The following is a 26,028-nucleotide window of genomic DNA, read 5'->3' on the forward strand; positions in this document are numbered from 1 at the left end:
GGGAAAAGCCTCTGCTGTCAATAAAATTGCCTTAGGGGAAGAACTTGAATAGTACTTCAAAGATACACTCAGCCTTCTCTAAGGTCAACAATCAACTTTTCTCATAAAATAATTGCTCATCTGCCATATAACTGCTAAAGCACTAATTACTGTTCTTTCTTTTTTATTTTTTTTTATAAATCTACATTACAAAAAGTTAATTAAAACAAATAGCAGAAATGTAAGGGCCCAATACACAGGAGCTACTTACTGAAACAGATGCCAGTAAGACTATGTTCACATCTTGTTTTTATAAATGTATGTTATCAGGAGTATTTATTGACGTGTACCTGTGGTGTATCCATAGGCCTCTATGCATTTTTTTTTACAATGGTAGTCTAAGGATGATGTATCCTGCTGTATGCCTACACTGAAAATATGCTGCAGCCTTCCATTTGAGATGCATGAAAAGATCCTCCCAACGTAAGCTTCTTACTTACGACATATGAGAAATGCCTCATATGAGTGATGATTTTAGTCTTTCTATTTAACCTGTTAAGGATGGCGGGCGTATCCATACGCCCCCGTTTTAAAGTCCTTAAGGACTGAGGGCGTATGGATACGCCCGTGGGAATTCCAGTCCCCCGCTGCTAGCCGGTTGGGGACCGGATCGGGATGCCTGCTGAAATCATTCAGCAGGCATCCCAGCACATCGCGGAGGGGGTCCTGAGACCCCCCACCCCATGTCGGCGATCGGAGAAAATCGCATGTCAATTCAGACATGCGATTTTCTACAATTCCGGGCTGATGGGGTCTCTGGTGACCCAATCACCCGGAAAATAGGGATGATCGGAGTTGTCAGTGACAGCCCGATCATCCTAAGGGATAGGAGTGAGGTCGCAGTTCTGCGATCTCCTCCTATCCCCTGCCATTAGTCAGAACTGAGTTTCTGACCAATGGCAGCACAGGACAGGGGGTTGCCATGGAAACCCCCCATTCTGCCCACCCCTGGATGTCGGGCAGAACAGGGGGGAGAAGATGGAGGCCTTTCCATGAGGACCAGATGCGTGGGGCCCAGCGATCATCGCAGACATCCACCGGAGATCGCGACTCAGGTAGGGAATCGACGGTGGGGGGGGGGAAATGAAAGTGAAAGTAAAGTGATCTTTAGTGTGGCAACCACTAGGAAGGCCAGACTGCAACTCCCAGCATGCCCAGACAGCCAAAGGCTATCTGGGCATGCTGGGAGTTGTAGTTTTGCAACATCTGGGGGGTCACTGTTTGGTGACCACTGTTACAGTGGTGCCCAAACGGTAGCCCTACAGATGTTGCCAAACTACAACTCTCAGCATGCCTAGACCGCCCAGGCATGCTGGGAGTTGTAGGTCTGTAACATCTGTCCCTTCAGATTTTGCAATTTTTATGAAATTTTTGAAAATTGCTTCTCTACTTTGAAGCCCTCTAATTTTTTCAAAAAGTAAAAATATGTCCATTTTATGATGCCAACATAAAGTGGACATATTGTATTTGTGAAGAAAAATAAAATGTATTTGAAATATCCATTTTCCTTACAAGCAGAGAGCTTCAAAGTTAGAAAAATGCAAAATTTTCATGAAATTTGGGGATTTTTCACCAAGAAAGGATGCAAGTAACGCCAAAAATTTACCACCAAAATAAAGTAGAATATGTCACGAAAAAACAATCTCAGAATCAGAATATTCGGTAAAAGCATTTTAGAGTTATTAACGCTTAAAGTGACGGTGGTCAGAATTGCGAAAAAGGGCTCAGTCCTTAAGGTGAAAAAGGGCTAAGTCCTTAAGGGGTTAAAGGGAATAAAGCAGCAGATTTTAGCATATTTAACCATTGACAACACGTTATCTATGCTAAAATCTTTATCCTCCGCTGCCAAGTATGTAGTCCCCTGGACAGGGACTTATACTTACCGGGTCCCGTCACTTCGGCCGTGGTCCCACCCCCTCGTCTTGATTGACGGCTCACGTTACCGCCCTGCTCCGTCTGCTTAGGGAACAGAACGATGACGCAGGCCTTCAATGAAGATGAAAGGCGGAACCACGGCCAGAGTGACAGAACACGGTAAATATAAATTCCTGCCCAGAGAACTACATACGCGGTGGTTGGGGGAACTTTATAACTTCATATGTTCAACATTCCTTGGGGGAAAAATGTCCCCTAAGGATGGTGAGGATAAAGATTTTTGTTTGGTTCCCTTTAACTAGAAAACAATAGATAGGAGATATTCATTACCTACTACGGAAAAGATTTCTAGGCAAGCTCTCTGAGCTATGCTGAGGCCGGTTTCAGAAGGCCTCTAGCTGCCATGGCATCTGATAAACTGCCCACAATAGCATTATAGGGGTGCCAATCAGACACCAAACATCAGTTTTGCACATGAATTTGCCATTTAAATGTCACAATTGTTTGGTCATGGCATTTATTGGGTCAAATGACTGATATCAGTGATTAAGCCTATGTCAGCTCTAATTGGTGGGTGCTGGCTGCTGACAGCCATCTATAAAGCTAGCTCAGCTTCCAAGCTTGCTATATCATTGGAAGACACACATGATGTACTTCTTTAACCAATGGGTTAAGGAATAATTAGTATAATGCAAGTCTACTGTGGGGGATTAATCATTGTTGTCTTTTTAAAGTGAGTTTTTAAGTTTTTAAGAGTTTTTTTTTCCTTTGGTTTTGCTAAAGGGCGACATTTTATTTTCTGAACAGACTTTTTGTGAGACATTTTAAAAGTGCTCTTCAAAGGCAGTTTTGTAAGCTAGGTCAGACCTGACTTAGAAATAAAACCCTTTCAAAAAGTCACAAATCTATGTGCAACATTCACACTTCATAAATTCGCAACCATTGCAAAATGAAAACTAAAACTAAGTTGCTAAGGTAAGGCTGCTTTGTAATTTCTGGGTACCTACAAGTTGCAAAAAAAAAGTGTTTAGCCGCAACTGTGACATTTTGTTTGCCTGGATTAAGCAAAAAAAATAAAAATTCTAAATGCCATAATAAATCTCCCCTATATGGTTAGGGTTTGTCCAGATATCCAATAGAAGAGAAAGACCGGCACTGGCGTCTCTCACAATCTCAAACAATCAGCTGACTAATACACGCTGCGGGAAAGTAGGTTCCTAACAGCAACGATCAGGGTGCTCAATCCTCTAGAAACATAACACAAAGAAGAAGATTGAGGAGGCACTCACAGTTACGGTGCAGCAGGCTTCTTTATTTTCGGTGCATTACAGTACAGCAACAGCGGGACGCCATCAGGAGTAGACAGGTGTAGTGACAATTGTTTCACGTCCCTTCCGGGCGTTTCATCATACTACCTACACTCAATCGTCATAGCAGGTAAATACACCTCTCATAGTGACGTATGGTGTGTAGTGCGTAGCTATAATTTAATTAAAATCACATTAAAAGCAAACACACAGAGTATTACAAGCAGAAAACTGATTATTCTGAGACTATTTTGAGCACGTACGTTTATAATTTGTTTGGGAACATTTTGCCCAACCACAAGGATTATACACTATTTTTAATATACAGTATTTAGGATGTATGTTACATACAGTATACTGGTTCTTTCATTTTTAAAAGAGCCTCTGAAATGTAAAAGAGGTGATCTGATTGGTTGCTATGGGCAACTTTTCCTCTGCACAGGTTTTGATAAATCTCCCCCTATATGTTTAGAGAATGAGGTCAGACATGACTTATTGGGGGAGATCAATGCTTTGGGGCAGAATTTATCAATGCTTGACACCAGAAAATTAGCGTAAAAAAGTGGCAAATTTTTGCACAACACTCCCGATTTTTGCTCTTAACACTGAAAATCGCTATATTTTCCTGCAGAAATAAGACTTTTGCAGAAATGTGCAACTTGTTTACATAGTTGTTTTTAATCCCCTATAAAGTGTATCATGACAATCTTGGCTACAATCAGATGCCAGCTTTTTCCCTTTGACCCTCCTATCAACAACATTAAAAGTCTTTGTGGAAAAGCTATTTTTGGAACTTTTTTCATCAGCTGGGTGTTCAAGAAGCAATGGGTGTGAAAGGAAGAGCACGGAAATTCACTACAATGATTCTCTGAACGTATATAAGCTTATAAAAGGTCAGTGTCCTAGCTTTGAAATTGCCAACAACACGCTCTGGGCACAGTGATGAATGACAAACATGTACCCCGCATGTATTTCAAGATAACATAACCCAAACAAATCTTTTGCCATGCAGGAGCAACGGAAATACCTCCTTAGTATCAAGGGGGCTAACAGCTTCCTTTATTTTTCTTTGAGCCTTGTCAAGACTTAAACACATCCTTACAGTAGTATAAGGCCACCCTGATAAAAAAAAAAAAGAGTTCACATTGCACAGATAAACAAGAATGTGGTTGGCAAGCACATACTGTAAATATGAATACTAGTAGACATAAATAACACAAGGGGCACATGCAAGTGCCAGCTCAAAAGAAAATAAACATTTTAGGGTGTATGCTCAATGAATGATAGTCTTAAAATAGCACCAGGCTGCATTTCATCAATGAAGATCCTTCAAAGAAAAAAAAAAGACAAAGAACGTAGTTGTTGTTTTCACTTCAGTAATTAAAGTTTTTTATCAATTTTATTAACAAATTTTACCTTAAAATTACCTTAATAAAACAGGTCTTTAAACCATAACTATCTCCATTTCCACACATCTATCTATTCATCTATCTATTCATCTATCTATCTATCGCTTTAATTGAACACCTCTCTCTCTCTCTCTCTCTCTCTCATAGGGGATTTTTATCTAGAAATAAAAAGTTAAAGCAACAGTCAATGTCTGGAAACTTCATTTGTCTGTTGTACTGATATATATATATATATATATATATATATATATATATAGTATGTATATATTTTTTTTTGCTGTGCTCACCTGCATAGAAACATAACGATAGCTAACTCTAATCTTTTGCCATCTGTCAGGCCCATGAGGGTCTATAGGTCCATTAAAGTGGTACTCTGCTGGAAAAAAAAATTTTTAATTAACTGATGCCAGAAAGTTAAACAGATTTGTAAATTACTTCTATTTAAAAATCTTAATCGTTCCAGTACTTATCAGCTGCTGTATACAACAGAGGAAGTTCTTTTCTTTTTAAATTTCCTTTCTGTCTGATCACAGTGTTCTCTGCTGACACCTCTGTCCATGTCAGGAACTGTCCAGAGCAGGAGAGGTTTGCTATGTGGATTTGATTCTACTCTGGACAGTTCCTAAAATGGACAGAGGTGTCAGCAGAGAGCACTGTGGTTAGACAGAAAGGAGATTCAAAAAGAAAAGAACTTACTGGAAGGATTAAGATTTTTAAACAGAAGTAATTTACAAATGTGTTTAACTTTCTGGCACCAGTTGATATAAAAAAATAAATAAAAAAAAAAGGTTTCCAGCGGAGTACCCCTTTAAATATATACAATGCATTCCAAAAGTCTTCAGACACTTTCCTTACATTTTGTTATGTAATTTTAGGAATGTTTGCATGAACATAAAGTTTTCAGACCCTTTATGACACTGGAAGTTTAGCTGTGAAGACCTCCCATTTCTCTTGATCATCTCCGAGATGTTGCTACACTTTGGAGAAGAATCTGTGGTAAATTCAGTTGATTGGACAGGATTTGGCACACCCTTGTCTATATAAGGTCTAACAGCTAACAAACCAAAAATGAAGCCACATGGAGGGATAGAACTTCCTGTAGATACAGAGAAAGGATTGTGTAGAGGCACAGAAAAGACAAGGGTTCTGCTGCACTGAAAGTATGACCAGGACTTTGGAAAAAGTTTGGAACAATCAGGCAATCCAACCAAACCAAGTAATAGGAGGATATGGTCCTTGGTATGAGAGGAGGCCAAGGACCCAATGGTCACACTGGCTGAGCACCAAAGATCCTGCGTTCAGAGAGAAAAGCTAAATAGAGATATTCTTGGTGAAAGCCTGGGCCTCAGACTGGGCCAAAGGTTCAACTAATGACCCAAAGCACACAACCAAAGCAACACAGGAACGACTTAAAGACACCTCTGTGAATGTCCTTGAGTGGCCCAGCCAGAGCCTTGACTTGAACCCAATTGAATATCTGTGAAGAGACCTGAAAATGGCTTCCACTGATAATCTCCATCCAACCTGACAAAGCTTGATAGGCTCTGCAGATAAGAATGGCAGAAAATCCTCAAATCCAGGCTTGCAAACCTTTTGGCAGCATAGACAATAAGACAGAATACTGGATACTTCCAAAAGGGCTTCAACTAAGAACCAAGTAATGTGGCTGAAAATGTATGTCACTGCAATATTTAAATTTTCCTGCTCAATAAATTAAAGAGGCACTGTCATTATGAAAAACTTTTCATATTTTGTAGTACTATTGATAAGATGACTTTTTTTGAATATACATTTATAAAAAAAATACATTTTACTAAAAAATCTAAAATGAAAATAGCCGCCACTAGGGGGTCATCTGTCTTTATGCAGATAGACTACTCTGTATTTTGCAGCATACTGGATACCGGCCGTAAAGTATTTTGGTATCTTGTATAGTAGATCACCATTGCACCACTACAGCCTTCAGCTGTTCCTGAACTACAACTCCCATAATGGGAATTGATGTTTTGCAACAGCTGGGGGTACAATCTTTGTAAAACTCTGTTTTAGAGCTGTGCATTTTCCAGCTGTGTGCCTCCAGCTCTTGCAAAACTACAGACAAAGGATGTGTGGGCATGCTGGGAGTTGTAGTTTTGCAACAGCTAAAGGCAACACTGCTTTAACACAGTGCTTTATAAACACTGCAACTCCAGCTGTTGCAATGCAAAACTACAACTCCCAGCATGCTTGAACAGCCAAAGCTTTATCTGACTCCTGAATGACAAAGAAGCTGATCAGACATTCAGGAGTCTGTGAAAGCTGACTGACACACATAGTGACAGCTATGTTGATTAGCATCCAGCTTTACTAGGAACAGATAGAAAATGTATGCATGAAAACTGCTGTGCAGTGATTTGCAGACTACTAGGCTGCGCCCAGACTCAGAGCAGATGAGTCATTCACAGTGAGGGAGAGAGATAGACACACCCTCCCCACAAGGAAAGAACAAAAAGCAAGTGAGCAACATATAAGTACTATTTGTTAAGGATATATAGGTCCTAGATACATAAAAATGATATGTATATGATCAGGATTAGGTACTGAGTAACATATCACTTGTTTTTTTTTGCACTATGACAGGTACGCTTTAACATTCTGTTTTCATTTTGTGATTATGGTGTATTTAATGCAGATTAATAGAGGGAAAGTATATATATATATATATATATATATATATAAAAACTTTCCAAATGCATTGTACATTAGGTATATTTCTTAAGATAATCAAATTAACACCTTAACCACTTCCTGCCATGTGCTGCAACAGTATACAGTATACAGTGGCAACCATGCATACCAAGTTGCTGTACTATTAGTGCACGGTGATGCTGCTGTGCTATTTGTCTGTGCCAGCTGAATAATTACAGTGACACCCCTGCTGTATTATGCAGCTGACAACCCCCTTTCTTACTTCTAATACTAACTTTAATCCTACCAGTTTAACCCCCTAGATGTTGTGAACAATGCCAACCACAGAATCTGAGAAGCCAGACTGTGTTAGGTGGCACCTTCTGTCACCTCATTAGTACTCAGGAATGTGGTTGCAGAGTTTTTACAATTTGCTATGGCAGAGAAGTAAAATCCACTTCATACATTTTGTTATGACCAGTACAATAAAATGAACACATTATTTGCTCTGCATAATGATTATTAAAAAAAATTATCCTGGCTCCCAAAAAACTGGATAAAAAGTGGTCAAAAAGTCAAATAAACAACAAAATTAAACCAACAGTGCAAAAAAAAACAAGCCATCATGCAGCTACACTGATTGAAAGAAAAGGGGTTTAGTGTGTAAAACTAGAAAATTCACGGGTCAAGGTGTTATATGTGTCATTGTATTAGCAGTGATCCACATTATTAAAGGGGTACTCCGGTGGAATTTTATTATTTTATTTAAATCAACTGGTGCCAGAAAGTTAAACAGATTTGTAAATTACTTCTATTAAAAAATCTTTACCCTTCCAGTAATTATTAGCAGCTGTAAGCTACAGAGGAAATTCTTTTCAAATTTCTTTTTTGTCTTGTCCACAGTGCTCTCTGCTGACATCTGATGCCTGTATCAGGAACTGTCCAGCACAGGAGAAAATCCCAATAGCAAACCTATGCTGCTCTGGACAGTTCCTGACACGGACAGAGGTGTCAACAGAGAGCACTGTGGACAAGACAAAAAAGAAATTCAAAAAGAAAGAATTTCCTATGTAGCATACAGCTGCTAATAAGTACTGAAAGGATTAAGATTTTCAAATAGAAGTAATTTACAAATCTGTTTAACTTTCTGGCACCAGTTAATTTAAAAAAATAAATTTCCACCGGAGTACCCCTTTAAATAACTGTCAATAATTCCACATGGTGAATGCTGTAAAAACAAAAACCATAAAAACAATATATAGCCCCAAAAATATACTATGTGTACCTAAAATGGTGCCATTAAAAAACATGACTCAAACAAAAAGATGGGGAAAAAAATGTTACAGCTTTTCATACATGGAGTTCCAAACTAGGCTGCAGCCTTAAAGCGTACCTGTCTCTAAATATTTTTATTCTCTATTTGTATTATTTTTCTTTCTTATTTCCTCCATTTCTGAGCTGGCCTGTTTGACAGTAATACATATACACACACACACACACACACACATACAGACACTTCCACCCTTACTTCTTTGGCTAATCACAGGACAGACATGTCTCTCTGCAATGCCAGGACATGGTGCTAATGAAAGTGCATTGGATTGAACAGACTGGGAGTATGCTGGGTTTATGATTTACACAGTACAGTACAATAGATGGCATGTGGAAGAGAAGTGGTTACTGACGCAATGTCTTTTTAGGTGCTATGTGAGCAGTATTGAAAGAAACAGCAGAAGCCCTGCTCAAAAGGGATTACACAAAACCCTAAGACAAGCCTGCAGATAAAGAGAGGGGAAGTATAAATACAGTGGGCAGCACTCTTTACATATAGAAAGAAAACCGTTATACTTTATACACTAAGCACTGCACTACTGTTTCTGATTAGCTAAGAGGGAAGCCTTGTTTACTTTTCAGGGACAATGCAGATCTTCTGAAGAACAGGCATTGCTTGCAGATATACAGTCTTTCTTTTTATTCTGCACATAGCAATGGCTAAGCCCCACCCCTACTTTCTGTGTTTTTCCTTGTGGAGTCTGTTGCTACAGACATAAGTGCAACAGATTGCAGGGAAGGGAGACACCCCGTGGTCAAGAGTATAGAGTTGTTTTTCTTCGGTAAGGAGTCATTTTTTTAAAGTAATTTCCAGAATTTTTAGGAATTGCAAAGATTATCAAATGGAGGGAAGTTGTTTGAAATTAAAGTGACCATTTAAGGAGATAAATGCGAAGTGAAAAAACCCTTAGGCCAGTTTTACTTAGGTGGGATACACATATTCTTACATCCGTATTATGGCTTCATCATGAGTCTGATGATCCAAATTAACAGCTATCAGTTTGGGTCATCAGACTCCCTGTTGTGCCAGGACCTGTAGCAGAAATACGGACACAAACATGTTCGTGTTACGCTTGTTGAAAGAAGCCTAATTCTCACAAATGACAATTGTTTTGTAACATCTTAAGATGTATAATAATTTAGTACTAAAATTAAATGACAATTCAAAACAGTTTTATCCAAAATACATTGGAACTTATACTTTAAGCCAACAATTTAAACCTATTTAAAAAAAATACCTCTGGTATATGTCATGTGTGGCAGGAGATATCTATATTTTGTCCTGAGTTACAGTTTTCAAAACGATTTATTACGCAGCAAAACAAACTGCTTTTCCTCTGGATTAATCAATTTGAAACAGTCACAGGTCGTTTGCTACATATTTAATACAAAATCTACTTAAAACTTCAAATATATTTAGGTATCCTGGAACAGTAATAATCTCCTGTAACTTCCTCTGACAAAAAACAGAGGCAACAGGATAAAAGGTGTACCCTGGTACTTCCATCCTGAACTCTATGTGATGTCAGATACAGCACAATGACCACATCTGTTGCTCTAATTATTTACAGACTACGTCTGTTCCAGGCCCTCTGAATCCTACATAAAGTTTCATATCTGTCATTTGAACTACTTAAAACATGCAAAATACAACACTAAATAAACACACCTTGTCTCTGCATCCTGTATACATGCATGGTGCTGATCCAGCCCCATGAAAACTCAAAAGGCTTTGTTGTTCTTAAAAACTTGGAATCTTGGGATTCCGTAGCCACTTAAGGACCCAGCCAATTTTCAGTGTAGGACCCGGCCATTTTTTGCACATCTGACCACTGTCACTTTAAGCATTAAAGGGGTTATCCAGCATAAGGTGATTTTAGTATGTACCTGGCAGACAGTAATGGACATGCTTAGGAAGGATCTGCGCTTGTCTTGGGCTAAATGGCTATGCTGTGAGATTACCATAACACTGTGGCTAGCTTTCTGTGAACTTGTATTTCCTGTTTTCAGTTTTCTTCTTTGCCTACAAATCCCATGATACCATTTTCCTCCTTCCACACATCAGCAACCCCAACCATTGAAACATAAATGAGCTGCAGACCTGTGGTTTTCAATCAGGATGCCTACAGCTGTTGCATTAGTTGCAGGTTGATCCCTCCACCCATTGAAGTAGACAGGCTCCCTGTCATCAGCTGACTAGTGAGTCAGGTCTCGACCACATTGCAAGCTGAGAAAAATCCAAGACAGCAGTCATTTTGTATGCTGTTAAAAATAAATAGTGGGGTAAATATATAAGAATTGTGAGAAAACCGTCACTCACAGGTAAAGACACCATATTATTATTATGAACTACACTAACTTTACAGCCCCTGTAGCATAGTCAAATAAAAAAAAATCCCGGTATACCCCTTTAATAACTCTGGGATACTTTTACCTTTCATTCTGATTCTGAGATTATTTTTTGTGACATATTCTACTTTATGTTAGTGGTAACATTTTGTCGATACTTGCATAATTTCTTGGTGAAAAATTCCAAAATTTGATAAAAAATTGAAAATGTTTGCATTTTTTTTTTTTACTTTGAAGCTCTCTGCTTATAAGGAAAATTAATATTCCAAATAAATTATATATTGATTCACATACAATATGTCTACTTTATGTTTGCATCATAAAGTTGACATGTTTTTACTTTTGGAAGACATCAGAGGGCTTCAAAGTATAGCATCAATTTTCCAATTTTTCACAAGATTTTCAAAATCGAAATTTTTCAGGGACCAGTTCAGTTTTGAAGTGGATTTGAAGGGCCTTCATGTTAGAAATACCCCATAAATGACCCCATTATAAAAACTGCACCCCTCAAAGTATTCAAAATTACATTCAAAAGGTTTGTTAACCCTTTAGGTGTTTCACAGGAAAAGCAGCAATTTGAAGGAGAAAATTCAAAATCTTCATTTTTTACACTGGCATGTTCTTGTAGACCCAGTTTTTGAATTTTTACAAGGGGTAAAATGAGAGAAATCTTCCTAAAATTAGGAAATACCTCATATGTGTATGTCAGGTGTTCAGCGGGTGCACTAGAGGGCTCAGAAGGGAAGGAGCAACAGTGGGATTTTGGAGAGTGAGTTTTTCTGAAATGGTTTTTGGGGGGCATGTCACATTTAAGAAGCCCCTATGGTGACAGAACAGCACAAAAAAAAACATACATACTATTTTGGAAACTACACCCCTCAAGGAACGTAACAAGGGGTACAATGAGCCTTAACACCCCACAGGTGTTTGACGACTTTTCGTTAACGTTGGATGTGTAAATTATTTTATTTTTTATTTTTACAAGGGGTAGTAAGAGAAAATGCCCCCCAATATTTGTAACCCCATCTCTTCTGAGTATGGAAATACCCCATGTGTGGACGTCAAGTGCTCTGCTGGTGCACTACAATGCTCAGAAGAGGAGTCACATTTGGCTTTTGGAAAGCAAATTTTGCTGAAATGGTTTTTGGGGGGCATGTCGCATTTACGAAGCCCCTATGATGCCAGAACAGCAAAAAAAAAACAACACATGGCTTACTATTTTGGAAACTACACCCCTCAAGGAATGTAACAAGGGGTCCAGTGAGCCTTAACACTTCACAGGTGTTTGATGACTTTTTGTTAAAGTTGGATGTGTAAATGAAAAAAAAAATTTTTTTCAATAAAATGCTGGTTTTTCGCCAAATTTGACATTTTTACAAGGGGTAACTGGAGAAAATGACCCCCAAAATCTGTAACCCCATTTCTTCTGAGTGTGGAAATCAAGTGCTCTGCTGGTGCACAACAATGCTCAGAAGAGGAGGAGCACCATTGAGCTTTTGGAAAAAAAACTATTGTTTGGAATGGAAGTCAGGAGCCATGTGCGTTTACAAAGCACCCTGTGGAGCCAGAACAGTGGACCCCATTTTGGAAACTACACCCCTCACAGGAATTTAATAAGGGGTGCAGTGAGTATTTACACCCCACTGGTGTTTAACAGATCTTTGGAACAGTGTGCTGTGCAAATGAAAAATTAAATTTTAAATTTTCACGGACCACTGTTCCAAAAATCTGTCAGACACCTGTGGGGCGTAAATGCTCACTGTACCCCTTATTACATTACAAGAGGGGTGTAGTTGTTCTGGCACCAAGGGGGCTTTGTAAACACACGTGGCCTTCAATTCCGGACAAATTTTCTCTTCAAAAGCCCAATGGCGCTCCTTCTCTTCTGAGCATTGTAGTTCGCATGAAGAGCACTTTACATCCACAAATGGGGTATGTTCTTACTCAGAAGAAATGGGGTTACAAATTTTGGGGGCTTTATTTCCTATTTTCCTTGTGAAAATGAAAAATGTAGGGTAGTAAATTTTTCCATTCAACTTTGAAGAATTTTCATTAAAAAACCTGTGGGGTGTTAAGGCTCACTATACCCCTTGTTACGTTCCTTGAGGGGTGTAGTTTCAAAAAAGGGGTCACATGTGGGTATTTATTTTTTTGCGTTTATGTCAGAACCGCTGTAAAATAAGCCACCCCTGTGCAAATCCCCAATTTAGGCCTCAAATGTTCATAGTGCACTCTCACGCCTGAGCTTTGTGGTGCGCCCGCAGAGCATTTTATGCCCACAAATGGGGTACTTCCGTACTCAGGAGAAATTGCGCTACAAATTTTGGCGGTCTTTTTTTCCTTTTACCGCTTGTGAAAATAAAAAGCATGGGGCAACACCAGCATGTTAGCGTACATTTTTTAAATTTTTTTCCACTAACAGGCTGGTGTAGCCCCCAACTTTTCCTTTTCATAAGGGGTAAAAGGAGAAAAAGCCCTCCATAATTTGTAGTGCAATTTCTCCCGAGTACGGAAATACCCCATATGTGGCCCTAAGCTGTTTCCTTGAAATACAACAGGGCTCCGAAGTGAGAGAGCTCCATGCGCATTTGAGGACTAAATTAGGGATTGCATAGGGGTGGACATTGGGGTATTCTAAGCCAGTGATTCCAAAACAGGGTGCCTCCAGCTGTTGCTAAACTCCCAGCATGCCTGGACAGTCAGTGGCTGTCCAGAAATGCTGGGAGTTGTTGTTTTGCAATAGCTGGAGGCTCCGTTTTGGAAACACTGCAGTACAATACGTTTTTCATTTTTATTGGGGGGGGACAGTGTAAGGAGGTGTATATGTGGCGCTTTACCCTTTACTAGTGTTAGTGTAGTAAATTTGCACTGGCGGAGGTTTACAGTTAGTTTCCCGCTAGGAGTTTGCGCTGCGGTGAACAATTTGCCGCAGCTCAAACTTCAAGCAGGAAACTTACTGTAAACCAGCCCATATGAATGTACCCTGTACATTCACATGGAGGGGGATGTCAAACCTCCAGCTGTTTCAAAACTACTGGAAAATACTGAGTTAGGTAACAGAACCTAACTGAAGGTTTCAACTCCCAGCATGTCAGTGCATGCTGGGAGTTGAAACCTTCAGTTAGGTTCTGTTACCTAACTCAGTATTTTCCAACCAGTGTGCCTCCAGCTGTTGCAAAAGTACAACTCCCAGCATGTACAGATCGCCGAAGGGCATGCTGGGAGATGTAGTTATGCAACAGCTGGAGGTAAGCAACTACAACTCCCAGCATGCAGAGACAGCTGTTTGCTGTTTGGGCATGCTGGGATTTGCAGATCTTTTTGGAGGTTGACGCATCTTCCGTAGGAGCTGGCGCAGTATTAACTCAGAAAATCCTCGCTATAAAACTTGCCTTAGAGGAATGGTGTCACCTTTTGGAGGGTTCCTTACATCCAGTCAGCATCTTTACAGATCACAAGAACCTAATGTATCTTCAGTCTGACCAACATTTGAATCCTCACCAGGCAAGATGGTCGCTCTTCTTCTCCAAGTTCAATTTTCTAATTCATTTCCATCCTGCCAACAAGAACATTAGAGCCGATGCACTCTCCAGGTCTTCAGATGTGGTTGGTCAGGATTCCACTCCTCGTCATATTATTCTACCTGAGTGTTTGGTTCCGGCAGTCCTCCAGCAATCTCCATCCGGAAGATCCTTTGTGCCACCTCTATTGAGATGCAGGGTGTTGAGCTGGGGTCATTCTTCCTTGGTAGCTGGCCATTCCGGTGTTCGGAAGTCTTTTCAATTAATCTCTTGGCATTATTGGTGGCCCCACCTCAAACAAGATGTCACAGACTTTGTCAGTTCCTGTGCTACCTGTGCTCGAGACAAGACACCTCGGCAGAGACCTGCTGACCATCTACAACCACTTCCTATTCCGGACACTCCTTGGTCGCAAATTGCTATGGATTTTATCTCCGATCTACCCCCTTCCTATAACAATACGGTCATCTGGGTGGTGGTCACTCGGTTTTCCAAGATGGCTAATTTTATTCCATTGCCTGGGTTACCTTCTGCTCCGCAACTGGCCAAACACTTCCTTCAGCATATCTTCCGTTTACATGGCGTCCCTTCTCACATCGCCTCGGACCGCGGGGTGCAATTTGTTTCAAATTTCTGGTGAGCATTATGCTCTTGTCTGAAAATTAAGTTGGATTTCTCATCTTCCAATCACCCGCAATCCAATGGGCAAGTTGAGAGAGTAAATCAAGTCCTGGGAGAATTTCTTCGTCCCTTCGTTTTGGCCCGACAGAACGACTGGGTCGATCTTTTACCCTGGGCGGAATTCTATTACAATCATACAGACTCTGAGGCCCAAAAGTGTTCTCCATTTTATGTTGTCTACGGTCTTCATCCTCGACCTCCTCTTCCTCTTCCAGTCTCCACGGGTGTGCCAGCAATTGATGAACTAGTTCAGGATTTCACGTCCATTTGGCAACAGACTTGGCAATCTCTGCTTCAAGCCTCCTCCCATATGAAATCTCAAGCGTATAAGAAAAAAAGATCTCCTTCATCTTTCTCTCCTGGTGATAAGGTCTGGTTATCCTCCAAATATATCCATTTCAAGGTCCCCAATTACAAGTTGGGTCATCACTTCCTGAGACCGTTTGAGGTTTAACGAAAGATTAATCCGGTCTCCTATAAACTATGTCTGCCTTCTTCTCTTTGCATTTCGAATTCTTTCCATGTCTCCCTACTCAAGCCAGTGGTGATTAATCGGTTCTCGCAAAAGCCTGTTGTTTCCATTCCTGTTTCTGGTTCTTCTGACATCTACGGGGTCAAAGAAATCTTAGCCATGAAAACTGTAAGAGGGAGACGTTATTTTTTGTGGACTGGAAAGGTTTCAGTCCGGAGGAGAGATCTTGGGAGCCGGAGGAGAAAATTCTGGACCGTGACTTATTTCAGAACTTTTTAAGACCCAGAAAGAGGGGGAGACCCAAGGGGGGTACTGTTAGGGCTCTGCCCTCCACTGCCGGCAGTGCCGCGCTTCACATTGCGGGATGCGCACGCATGCGAACCCAGGAATGCCGCTTACCTTCTGTCCCCTCTCCTTCTGGTCACATTGCGGGGCTCACTGGCTTGCCCGTCTCTGTCTGCGTGTGTCCCACCTCCTAGGGCGTGCACGCTGGCTTTTATAAATTTAAAGGGCAAGTCCATCACGCTTTGCGGTGGGCTCTGGTAAAAAATAGCGGCACCTTAGACTCCGCTCCCTGGTATGGCCCAAGCCATCTTCCGCACAGGTCAGTGTTTCCACCTACCTCAGTCATTACAACACCTTTGCCAATCATAAGGAGAACTTATTCTATAAAACACTTGAAGCTAGTAATAAATGCTTCATTTTATCATGTGGCAACCTCTACTGTTCTTAAATAAATGACAAATTTACATTTTGCTAACAGCTTTCTGTACAAGTAAAAGTAATGGAAACCGCTTCTACAGACCTAGGAGACCAAACTTGAGCTTTCTGGTTGCAAATTGTCTTTGTCACAGTTCCATTTAAAGGAGTAGTCTGGCGTGCACTTTTCTCATTTTATCCCATCCGGGCTGCAAAATAAAAGAAAACAAACTTTCTCTTAACTGCCAACAAGCCTCCGGAGCTCCGGTACACTCCGGTACAGGTGTTCGGTCCCCGGGCTGTATTCTTCTTACTTCCTGTTAGCCCGGCACGTCACAAGGAGCTTCAGCTTATCACCAGCTGAGGCGGGACATCGCTGCGGCCGGTGATAGGATGAAGCTCTATGTGACATGCCGGGCTAACAGGAAGTAAGAAGAATACAGCCCAGGGACTGAACACCTGTACCAGAGTGTACCGGAGCTCTGGGGGCTCGTTGGCAGGTAAGAGAAAGTTTGTTTTCTTATATTTTGCAGCCCAGACGGGATAAAATTAGAAAAGTGCGCGCCGGACTACTCCTTTAAGGACACAGCTCCTTTTTGCCTTATAGTGTACCTCTCATTAGCATAAAACTTTTTATTTAATGTAGCTTATACCATTATATGTATATTTGTAATATACATGGGTTAAAAATATTTGTATTTTTTAGGTTTAAAAAAATGCTGCAATTTTGCACCTGTTGCAATTTTAATTTTATTGTATAGTTTTCCTATTATTGTACGACTTGTCAAACTTTCTAACAATATCAGTATGCTTAAAATTGCCCTTCTCTGACCCCTATAAAACTTTTTTATTTTTTCATATGCAGGGCTGTATTAGGGCTCATTGATGTGACCAAAAATCAGCATTTTCTGGTGTTTGGTATTTTTTTTATTCTATTCACCAAGCATGATCATAAACATTATACATAGTTTAGACAAATCCGCACGCAGTGATTCCAAATATGTTTGTTAATTTTTTTTATTGGGCATACAGGTAAAGGTGTTCAGGTATGCCCTGTGCCATCTAGGGGTTAAAATTGTCCTGTTCTGATCCTTATAGCTTTTTTATTTTTCTGCTTAAAGGGGTTATCCAGGAATAGAAAAACAGAGCTACTATCTTTAAAAAAAAAAACAAAAAAAAAACACTCCCCATCTGGTTCCAGGTTGGTTGTGGTTCTGCAGCTCAGTTCCATTGAAGTGAATGGAGCCAAGATGTAAAACCACACTCAACCAGTAGACAAACATGGAGCTGTTTTTGAAAGAAATTAGCTGTGTTTTCCTATTCCCGGACAAGCCCTTTAAGGAGCTGTGTCAGGGCTAATTTTATTGTTGTTTATATCAGTACCAAATTGTTATATATCGGATTTTTTTATTCTTTTTTTGTAAAGAATTTTTTTCTGGGATATGCTGTAACCAATTAAACACAAATTTGGAATTTTTTTTTCTTCACATGGTTCACTGTGATTGATAATAGTGTTACATATTAATAGTTCAACAATTCTACAAGCAGTCATACCAAATATGCTTATTTGTTTGCATGTTTTATTTGGAAAATGGGGAAAGGTGGCTATTTGAGTTTCTATTACAGGGGGATTTATTTATTTTAATATTTTTTAAAAACATTTTTCATTTCTCCTAGGGGATTTGTATAGGCAATAACTTGATCTATAATTCGCATTCCAAACTGCTTATCAAAAGTCACACATTTTAAGCCATCTTTTAGCAAGGTCTTAAAGGAGAGCTGCAGCGAAAATGTTTCTTTACCCTATATGCCAGGGCTTCCGGAATAAAAATAATGAACTTTAACTTAACATCCAGTGCTTCCTTGTCCTCCAGCCAGGTCTTCTTATGACTTTTGGTGCCCGACAAAACACACCACGCTCAGCTAATCGTTGGCCGCAGTGATGTCCTGCAAGTTATAGGCTAAGCAGCAGTGTGATGTAACGGGCCGGGCACAAGGAAAAAGGACATGCTCAGTCTATCACTGGCCAAGGCAGGACATCGCTGCAGCCAGTGATTATTGTCTGGCACCAAAAACTGGAAGTAGACTGGGGCCAGTGGATTCCAGTGACACCGGGGGAGTGGCAGAAGATAAAGTTTACTATATTTATTCTCATTCTCATATAGTTCTCATTCTCATCTCCTGGGCCAGGAAGTGTAGAATGCCTTCTCTGCTCCTGTCTTTAGATGCAGAGAAGGCTTTTGATAGAGTAAACTGGACATATATGACAAGGGTTTTGTTTCACACTGGTTTTCCAGAAGAATATATTAAATCCACCTTCGCTTTGAACACTTCTCCCTCTGCTAGGGTTTTTGTTAACAACCATTTTTCTGACCCATTCCTTATAAGCAATGGCACAAGACAAGGATGCCTGCTCTCCCCACTACTATTTGTACTAGCCATAGAGCCCCTAGCAAACAGATTTAATCTCAGGTTTAGCCCCCACGCATGGTTACAATAAGATAAGCCTTTTTGCGGATGACATCTTGTTGTTATTATCTGACCCACTGGTATCCCTCCAAGAAGTATATTACGAACTCCAAATTTACAGCAAATGCTCTTACTATAAAGTAAACGTGGACAAACCCATATACTTAAAATCTGGTTACCAGTAGCCTGGAATGTTGTGACCAACTCTCTGGCTGAGAATGGAACTTGGGCCCCCTCATTTTTGCTACAATGATAGGGGATTCAGATGTTAAACCCTAATATTGTTTCATGACCTGTCCAAATGACAGAGAATAAAAATTACAAAAATATATATGTTGTTGAATGACAGTCCTTCAAGTTTAACATCTAAGCAATAAAATCAAAGAGGAAAACTTAGGATAATATAATATTTTTTGCTGAGCAGCAATGAATACAGACATTGCATTACTTTTTCATGTCTGGAACATATACCAAGGAAATATTTAATTTTACACATATCTGGAATGAAACTTTTTCTTCCTACATAATTAGCATTTTTAACAAACCTTTAAAACTGCATGAATGCCTTAACTAAGTATAACTACTTCACACTGATTTTGCATATCTTAGTTAAAATAAAAATAGATGTATTTTTTTTGCTGACTGACATAAAAAAAAAGAATTTCCAGCTGCATCTGAAAGTGGTCTAGCTTAAATACCTACAAAATATAGTAAGCGGTCTCCATGAACATAGTGACTGCCCACCCATGTTGAACTGTAGCCGCAGTGAAACTATACTCACCATGTAAGGGAGACCCAGATGGACTGCTGGACAAACCTGGCACAGGACTGCATCTGCCCCCTTGCTTTGAAGTAAGCTCCTGCTCAATCTCTTCCAGGCCTGCACTTTTCTGAAAGCGACTCATGCGGTTTACCACGCGGGGAGACATATGTGTCCGGACACATGGTTGACCACCATATGGGTTTATTGGAAATACGTGGGAAGTGCCACGAAGAGTGCTCACCACTACCCATCGACAGTCATGGCTGAAGCAAATGTCCTGCACCTAAAAACAGAAGTGTAAAAAATACAAAAATACTTATGTATTATGTAAATGATAAAGATGATAAATGATAAAGATGATAAATGATAAAGATGCTAAATCAGATATATTATTGTGTAACTGTCCTTAACATTAAACACCTATGCACATTATACAGCAGCTTTATATACCATTACTGTTTATGCACGTTCTCACTTATCCCAATAAATTTACTAAAAACTAATGTAAACTGATTTGTGGAGAATACAAAATATTAACATACAATATGATAAAATAATAGTTAACTGGCAAATCTTCTCAGTAGTACCCACCACAGAATCACAATGATTAAAGTGTCCCTGTCAATTAACAAAACTTTTCACAAGAAATAAAGACAATTCAAAAACCTTCAATGGTGAGAGTGTGAGTGTACAGACCCCTACCATCATCAGAACAAACAGGGAGAAGCAGGTGGCTGTGTGCTTCACTCCTCAGCTCCCTGTGATCTCCATCTAGATACAGGAGACCAGTCTATGGGGAACATCTCCTGCAAGTGGATGCAGACAGCAGCAAGCTAGGGTGTGCAGCACACATTTGCAAGCTTTTCCCCACTCTTTCTACCAATCATTGGGATCTAAACATTCAGATCCCAACCGATCAAAAGTTTTGACATGTCTCTTTAACACATCAAAAATTTTGTTAAATAACAGGGACAATCTACCTAATGAAGAGCACATTTAGGCTATGTTCATTAATGACCATGTAGAGGGGTTAAATAGTAAAGTAGCAATCTTTGCAGATGATACTAAACTCTGTAAAGCGGTAAACACAATAGAGGACAGTGAACTGTTACAAATGGATCTGGATAGGTTGGAAGTTTGGGCTGGGAAGTGGCAGATGAGGTTCAACACTGATAAATGTAAGGTAATGCACATGGGGAGAAAAATCAGGGCTGGGATTATGTGTTAAATGGGAGAACACTTGGGACGACTGATGTTGAAAAGGATTTAGGAGTCTTCGTTAACAGTAAATTTAGCTGTAGTGACCAGTGTCCGGTAGCTGCTGCCAAGGCAAATAAAATCATGGGGTGCATCAATAGGGGCATAGATGCCCATGACAAGGAAATAATTCTACCGCTGTACAAATCACTAGTCAGACCACACATAGAATACTGTGTACAGTACTGGGCACCAGTGTACAAGTAAGATATAGGGGAGCAGGAGAGGGTTCAAAGACGGGCAACCAGAGTAATACGGGGAATGGGAGGACTACAGTACCCAGAAAGATTATCAGAATTGTGGTTATTTAATAAAAAAAAAAAGAAGGCTTAGGGGAGACCTAAAAACTATGTATAAATATATCAGGGGACAGAGATCTCTCCCACTATGTATTTATACCCAGGACTGTATCTATAACAAGGGGGCATCCTCTACGTCTTGAGGAAAGAAGGTTTCTACACCAGCATAGATGGGGGTTCTTTACTGTAAGTGAGACTGTGGCATTCTCTGCCTGAGGAGGTGGTCATGGTGATCTCTGTAAAAGAGTTCAAAAAGGGGCTGGATGGATTTAAGGAGAATAATAACATTGCTGGTTATGTATACTAGATTTATAGGGACAGAACGTTGATCCGTGGATTCATTCAGTCTGCCATATTTGAAGTCGGGAAGGATTTTTTACCTCTAGTATGAGTTTTTTTTTTGCCTTCCTCGGGATCAACTCAACTCAGTAGGGACTCATTAGGATTATAGGTTGAACTTGATGGACTCTGGTCTTTTTTTCGACCTTAGGAACTATGGGGGAGATTTATCAAAGCATTTAGTAGATTTTTTTTTGCTTAAAATTGTCGCAAAAAAGTCGCAAGTGCGACTACTCTCTTTTTCTGTGACTTTTTGATTGTGCAGTGTCCTAAGCAAAAAATAAAAATTTTGCTTACCAAAGCAAAAAGTGATTTCTGACTTGCAGTGGTCAGAGATTTATCAAGTGCGAAAGTCGCAAAAAAGTCGCATGGCATGAAAAAAACGTACTAAATTTACTCCAGCTCAGACATTGCGCAGAAAAAGCCACTACCAAAGCAAAAAATAAAAAATAAAAAATTGCTTATGTGAAAGAAATTTATCAACAGGCTGAAACCAGTTGATAAATACGTCACACATAAGCAAAAAAATTGTAAGAAAAAAATTACTAAAAAAAGGAATACATAAGCAAACATTGATAAATGTCCCCCCATGTTACTATGTTACATGGATTTAGCTTATATGTCATAATCCACATCAAATTAGATGACAATCCAATTCTATTATATATATATATATATATATATATATATATATATATATATATAAGGTTTCCCCAGCCACATATACATGTTTTGAAACATTTCAGCATAGATATTAAGTCCACAGCACAAAAAAGTCACATAAAACCATAATACTTTGTTCAGATCGTCGACAAAGCAAACTGCACATTTGCTGCAGAAATCAGAGTGTCAGCATGATATCTCTGTTATAGAATATGTGTGAATATACATGTTTAAACCTTATAAAAAGACAAGCCCTGTATCTTGGAAAAGAGGAGATGTACAAATACAACATTCTTTCTGTCAAGAAAGAACCAGGAAGCAGTGGGGACTGGCAGCAGCGGGTGAGCATATTTTTTTTTTCATTACACCCTTTCTTTATCATTACAACATGGGAATTTGTCAGATTTATGTCCTGCTCAAAGCTTAAAGGGGTACTCCACTGGAAAACATTTTTTTTTTTAAATCAACTGGTGCCAGAAACAGATTTGTAAAATCTTAATCCTTCCAATACTTATCAGCTGCTGTATACGACAGAGGAAGTTCTTTTCTTTTTGAACTTCCTTTCTGTCTGACCATAGTGCTCTCTCTCATAGTGCTCTCTCCATTGCTCTCTCCATTTAAGGAACTGTCCGGAGCAGGATAGGTTTGCTATGGGGATTTGCTCCTACTCTGGACAGTTCCTAAAATGGACAGAGCTGTCAGCAGAGAGCACTGTGGTCAGACAGAAAGGAAATTCAAAAAGAAAAGGACTTCCTGTGGAGTATACAGCAGTTGATAAGTACTGGAAGGATTAAGATTTTTAAATAGAAGTGATTTACAAATCTGTTTAACTTTCTGGCACCAGTTGATAAAATAAAAAGGTTTTCCAGCGGAGTATCCCTTTAAAGGGGTACTCTGGGGGGAAAAATGTTTTGAAATAGACTGGTGCTAGAAAGTAAAAAATATTTGTAAATTACTTTTATTTAAAAATAATTTTATTTAAAATGCCTTCCACTACTTATCAGCTGCTGTATGCTCCAGAGGAAGTTGTGTAGTTATTTCCAATCTGACCACAGTCCTCTCTGCTGACACCTCTATCTGTGTCAGGAACTGTCCTGAGCAGGAGCTAATTCCTATGGCAAACCTCTCCTGTTCGGGACAGTTCCTGACATGGACAGAGGTGTCAGCAGAGGACACTGTGGTCAGACTGGAAAGAACTACACAACTTTCTCTGGAGCATACAGCAGCTGATAAGTACTGGAAGGATTAAGATTTTTAAACAAATGTAATTTGAAAATCTATTTAACTTTCTGGCACAAGTTAAGTACCTCTTCAAATGTCAGGAAGGTGATGCTAAGCCACAGCAAGCAAGTCCGAACCCTGTAAATCAGTCAGTCAAGGAAGGCAGTGGTGTGGTAGAGAAGAAGGATGCTATAAGAACCACCTCCTTGACATTTGAGTTAAAGGGGTTGTGCGCTGCCCTGACTTTCGGAGCTCCGCTCACAGCGTCCGGAAGTTCATTACTCCGAACGCTGTGTGCGGGCTTCCGTGTTCGCAGCCGCCGGGGGTGGCGTCACGCCCGGCCCCTCGCGACGTCTCGCCCACCCCCTCGTGACATCTCGCCCACCCCCTCAACGAAAGTCTATGGGAAGGGGGCGCGACCGCTGTCACACCCCCTTCCCATAGACTTTGGTAGAGGGGGCGGGCGTGACGTCACGAGGGGGCGGGCGAGATGTCACGAGGGGCCGGGCGTGACGTCACGCCCGGCGGCCGCGAACACGGAAGCCCGCACACAGCGTTCGGAGTAATGAAATTCCGGACGCTGTGAGCGGAGCTCCGAAAATTAGGGCAGCGCACAACCCCTTTAAGAGGTTGAGGCTTTGCAATATGCCTTTGAATTTAGGTAATTTTAAACACTGCAAATTGTGGGGCAATTACTAAGCTGAAAACTTCTAAACTTGCCCAAAGTGCTTAAAAAAAGGATTCCTTAATATGCTTAGAGAATACTACTTAACCTTAGTACATAAAGCCTTTTAATATACCAATAGATTGTAAATCTAATTGTTTTCTATTGGTCGATATTTTGTATGTGCTCTTCTTCTTAATATTTTAAAGCACTGCAAAACATTTTGCTATACATAAAGTTTATTGTTGATATTATCCTGCAGTTATGTTACACTCTAGAAATAAAGATTTCTAATGGAATGAAATCATGTCAGATAACATTTACTCTACACAACTACCACTAATCACTTGCTAATTATTTCTTAAAAGAAATGAAAAAAAGAAAATAAAAATAATTCAGAAGGTAAACATAGTACATTCAAACTTCCACAGCTCTCAACAAGTGTTTAAAAGAAAGAATGGTTATTTTAATCTAGTATGTGAATTACCGTATGTATAGATACCGTAGTTGCTCTCAAACTGTACCTCCCAGACATTGTTAACACATAATTGCTTACTGCCACGTGGCTAGTAATGGTCTTTCCTGTATCCCAGATATGTCTGTTCCCAGCTGCGAATGTCAAGTCTCTAAATACTGTTCTATCTAAACACCAACATTTTTGATCAAGGACTATTGATATTAGGCCCTGTTTACATCACAGATTTGTCAGATTTATTCCCTGACGTAAAGCTCTGATATATCACTGAGAACTTTTCCAATGCATATATCAAACATGTTCATATAAGATAAAGTTCTTACATGTAACGCTTGGTATATGTAGCGCTGCATGTTAGGACAGAAAACTGGAGATCAGTACATTTTGATTATGTGGAGATAATGGAGGAAGCAAGCAAAGGTTTTATGTAAGAGTTCTAGCTCGTAAAACAATCCTAAGTGGCAGAATGGCATTTGTAAAAGGGAGTTTAAAATATAAATTGGGGGTTTTTAAAGGGGTCAAACAGAATGAGGAAAATAGCTGATTTCTTCAAGAAAACAGCACCACTCCTGCTCTCAGTTTGTATGTCAAACAACCAACAACCTCCAGGAGAGTGGATGCTTCAGGCACTGAGAGACCACACAGGCAGGTAAGTTCAAGACATTTATCTCCCAACACGCAACGCGTTTCTCACTTTAGCACTTCATCAGTTGCCTGATGAAGCGCTAAGAGGTGAAACGCGTTGCATGTTGGGAAATAAAAGTCTTGAAGACTTACCTGCCTGTGTGGTCTCTCGGCGCCTGAAGCATCCACTCTCCTGGAGGTTGTTTGATGTGTTACTGTGGAGTGGCAGCATTGAGACTGATCTATCACGCCTTGTATCATTAGTTGTGCTTGATACTGCACAACCAGCTTTGGTAAGCGCTTATTCACAAGAAGTGATTTCTCCCTCTGTTTGCAGTTATATACTATGGAGCACGCCTATTTGTCTTTTCAGTTTGTTTGTGGTATTGCAGCTCAGCTCTATTCAAGTTAAAGGGGTATTCCGGGAAAAAACATTTTATCCCCTATCCAAAGGATAGGGGATAAGATGTCTGATCATGGGAGGCCCGCCGCTGGGACCCCCCACGATCTCCCTGCAGCACCCGCATTCTACGCGGGAACTGCGTCTCCAGTTTCGTAAACCTCCGGATTTCCAGGACTGGGGACGTGACGTCACCCCACGCCCCCTCCCATAGACATGAATGGAGAGGGCGTGGCGTGACGTCACATCCTTAGTTCCAGAAACCCGGAGGTTTCCGAAACTGGAGATGCAGCTCCCACATAGAATGCAGGTGCTGCAGGGAGATCGCGGGGGTCCCAGCGGCAGGCCCCCCGCAATCAGACATCTTATCCCCTATCCTTTGGATAGGAGATAAAATGTTTTTGCCTGGGATACCCCTTTAACCTCTTAAGGACCCAGGGCGTATCCATACGCCCTGGCGTTTTCCGGTCTCTGCCACGCGCCGGGCAGAGATCGGAACTGGA

The 26,028-nt window shown here is 40.3% G+C and overlaps 1 protein-coding gene across 6 annotated transcripts in view; it reads right to left on the reverse strand.

The window, feature by feature from the left end:
* BCAS3 (BCAS3 microtubule associated cell migration factor) overlaps positions 1–26,028 on the reverse strand; it is a 1,340,542-nt gene that overhangs the window by 821,250 nt on the left and 493,264 nt on the right. For all 6 annotated transcript variants that reach the window (XR_008888692.1, XM_056556703.1, XM_056556707.1 and 3 more), the window contains exon 15: positions 19,602–19,866. Coding sequence is in view for 5 of the 6 variants with exons in the window: in XM_056556703.1 (XP_056412678.1) it covers positions 19,602–19,866 (265 nt within the window). In the remaining variant the exon portion in view is untranslated. The remainder of the gene's footprint in view (positions 1–19,601; positions 19,867–26,028) is intronic.

This window comes from Hyla sarda, chromosome 2, assembly GCF_029499605.1.
Source record: "Hyla sarda isolate aHylSar1 chromosome 2, aHylSar1.hap1, whole genome shotgun sequence".
In the NCBI taxonomy this organism is placed as follows: Eukaryota; Metazoa; Chordata; class Amphibia; order Anura; family Hylidae; genus Hyla; species Hyla sarda.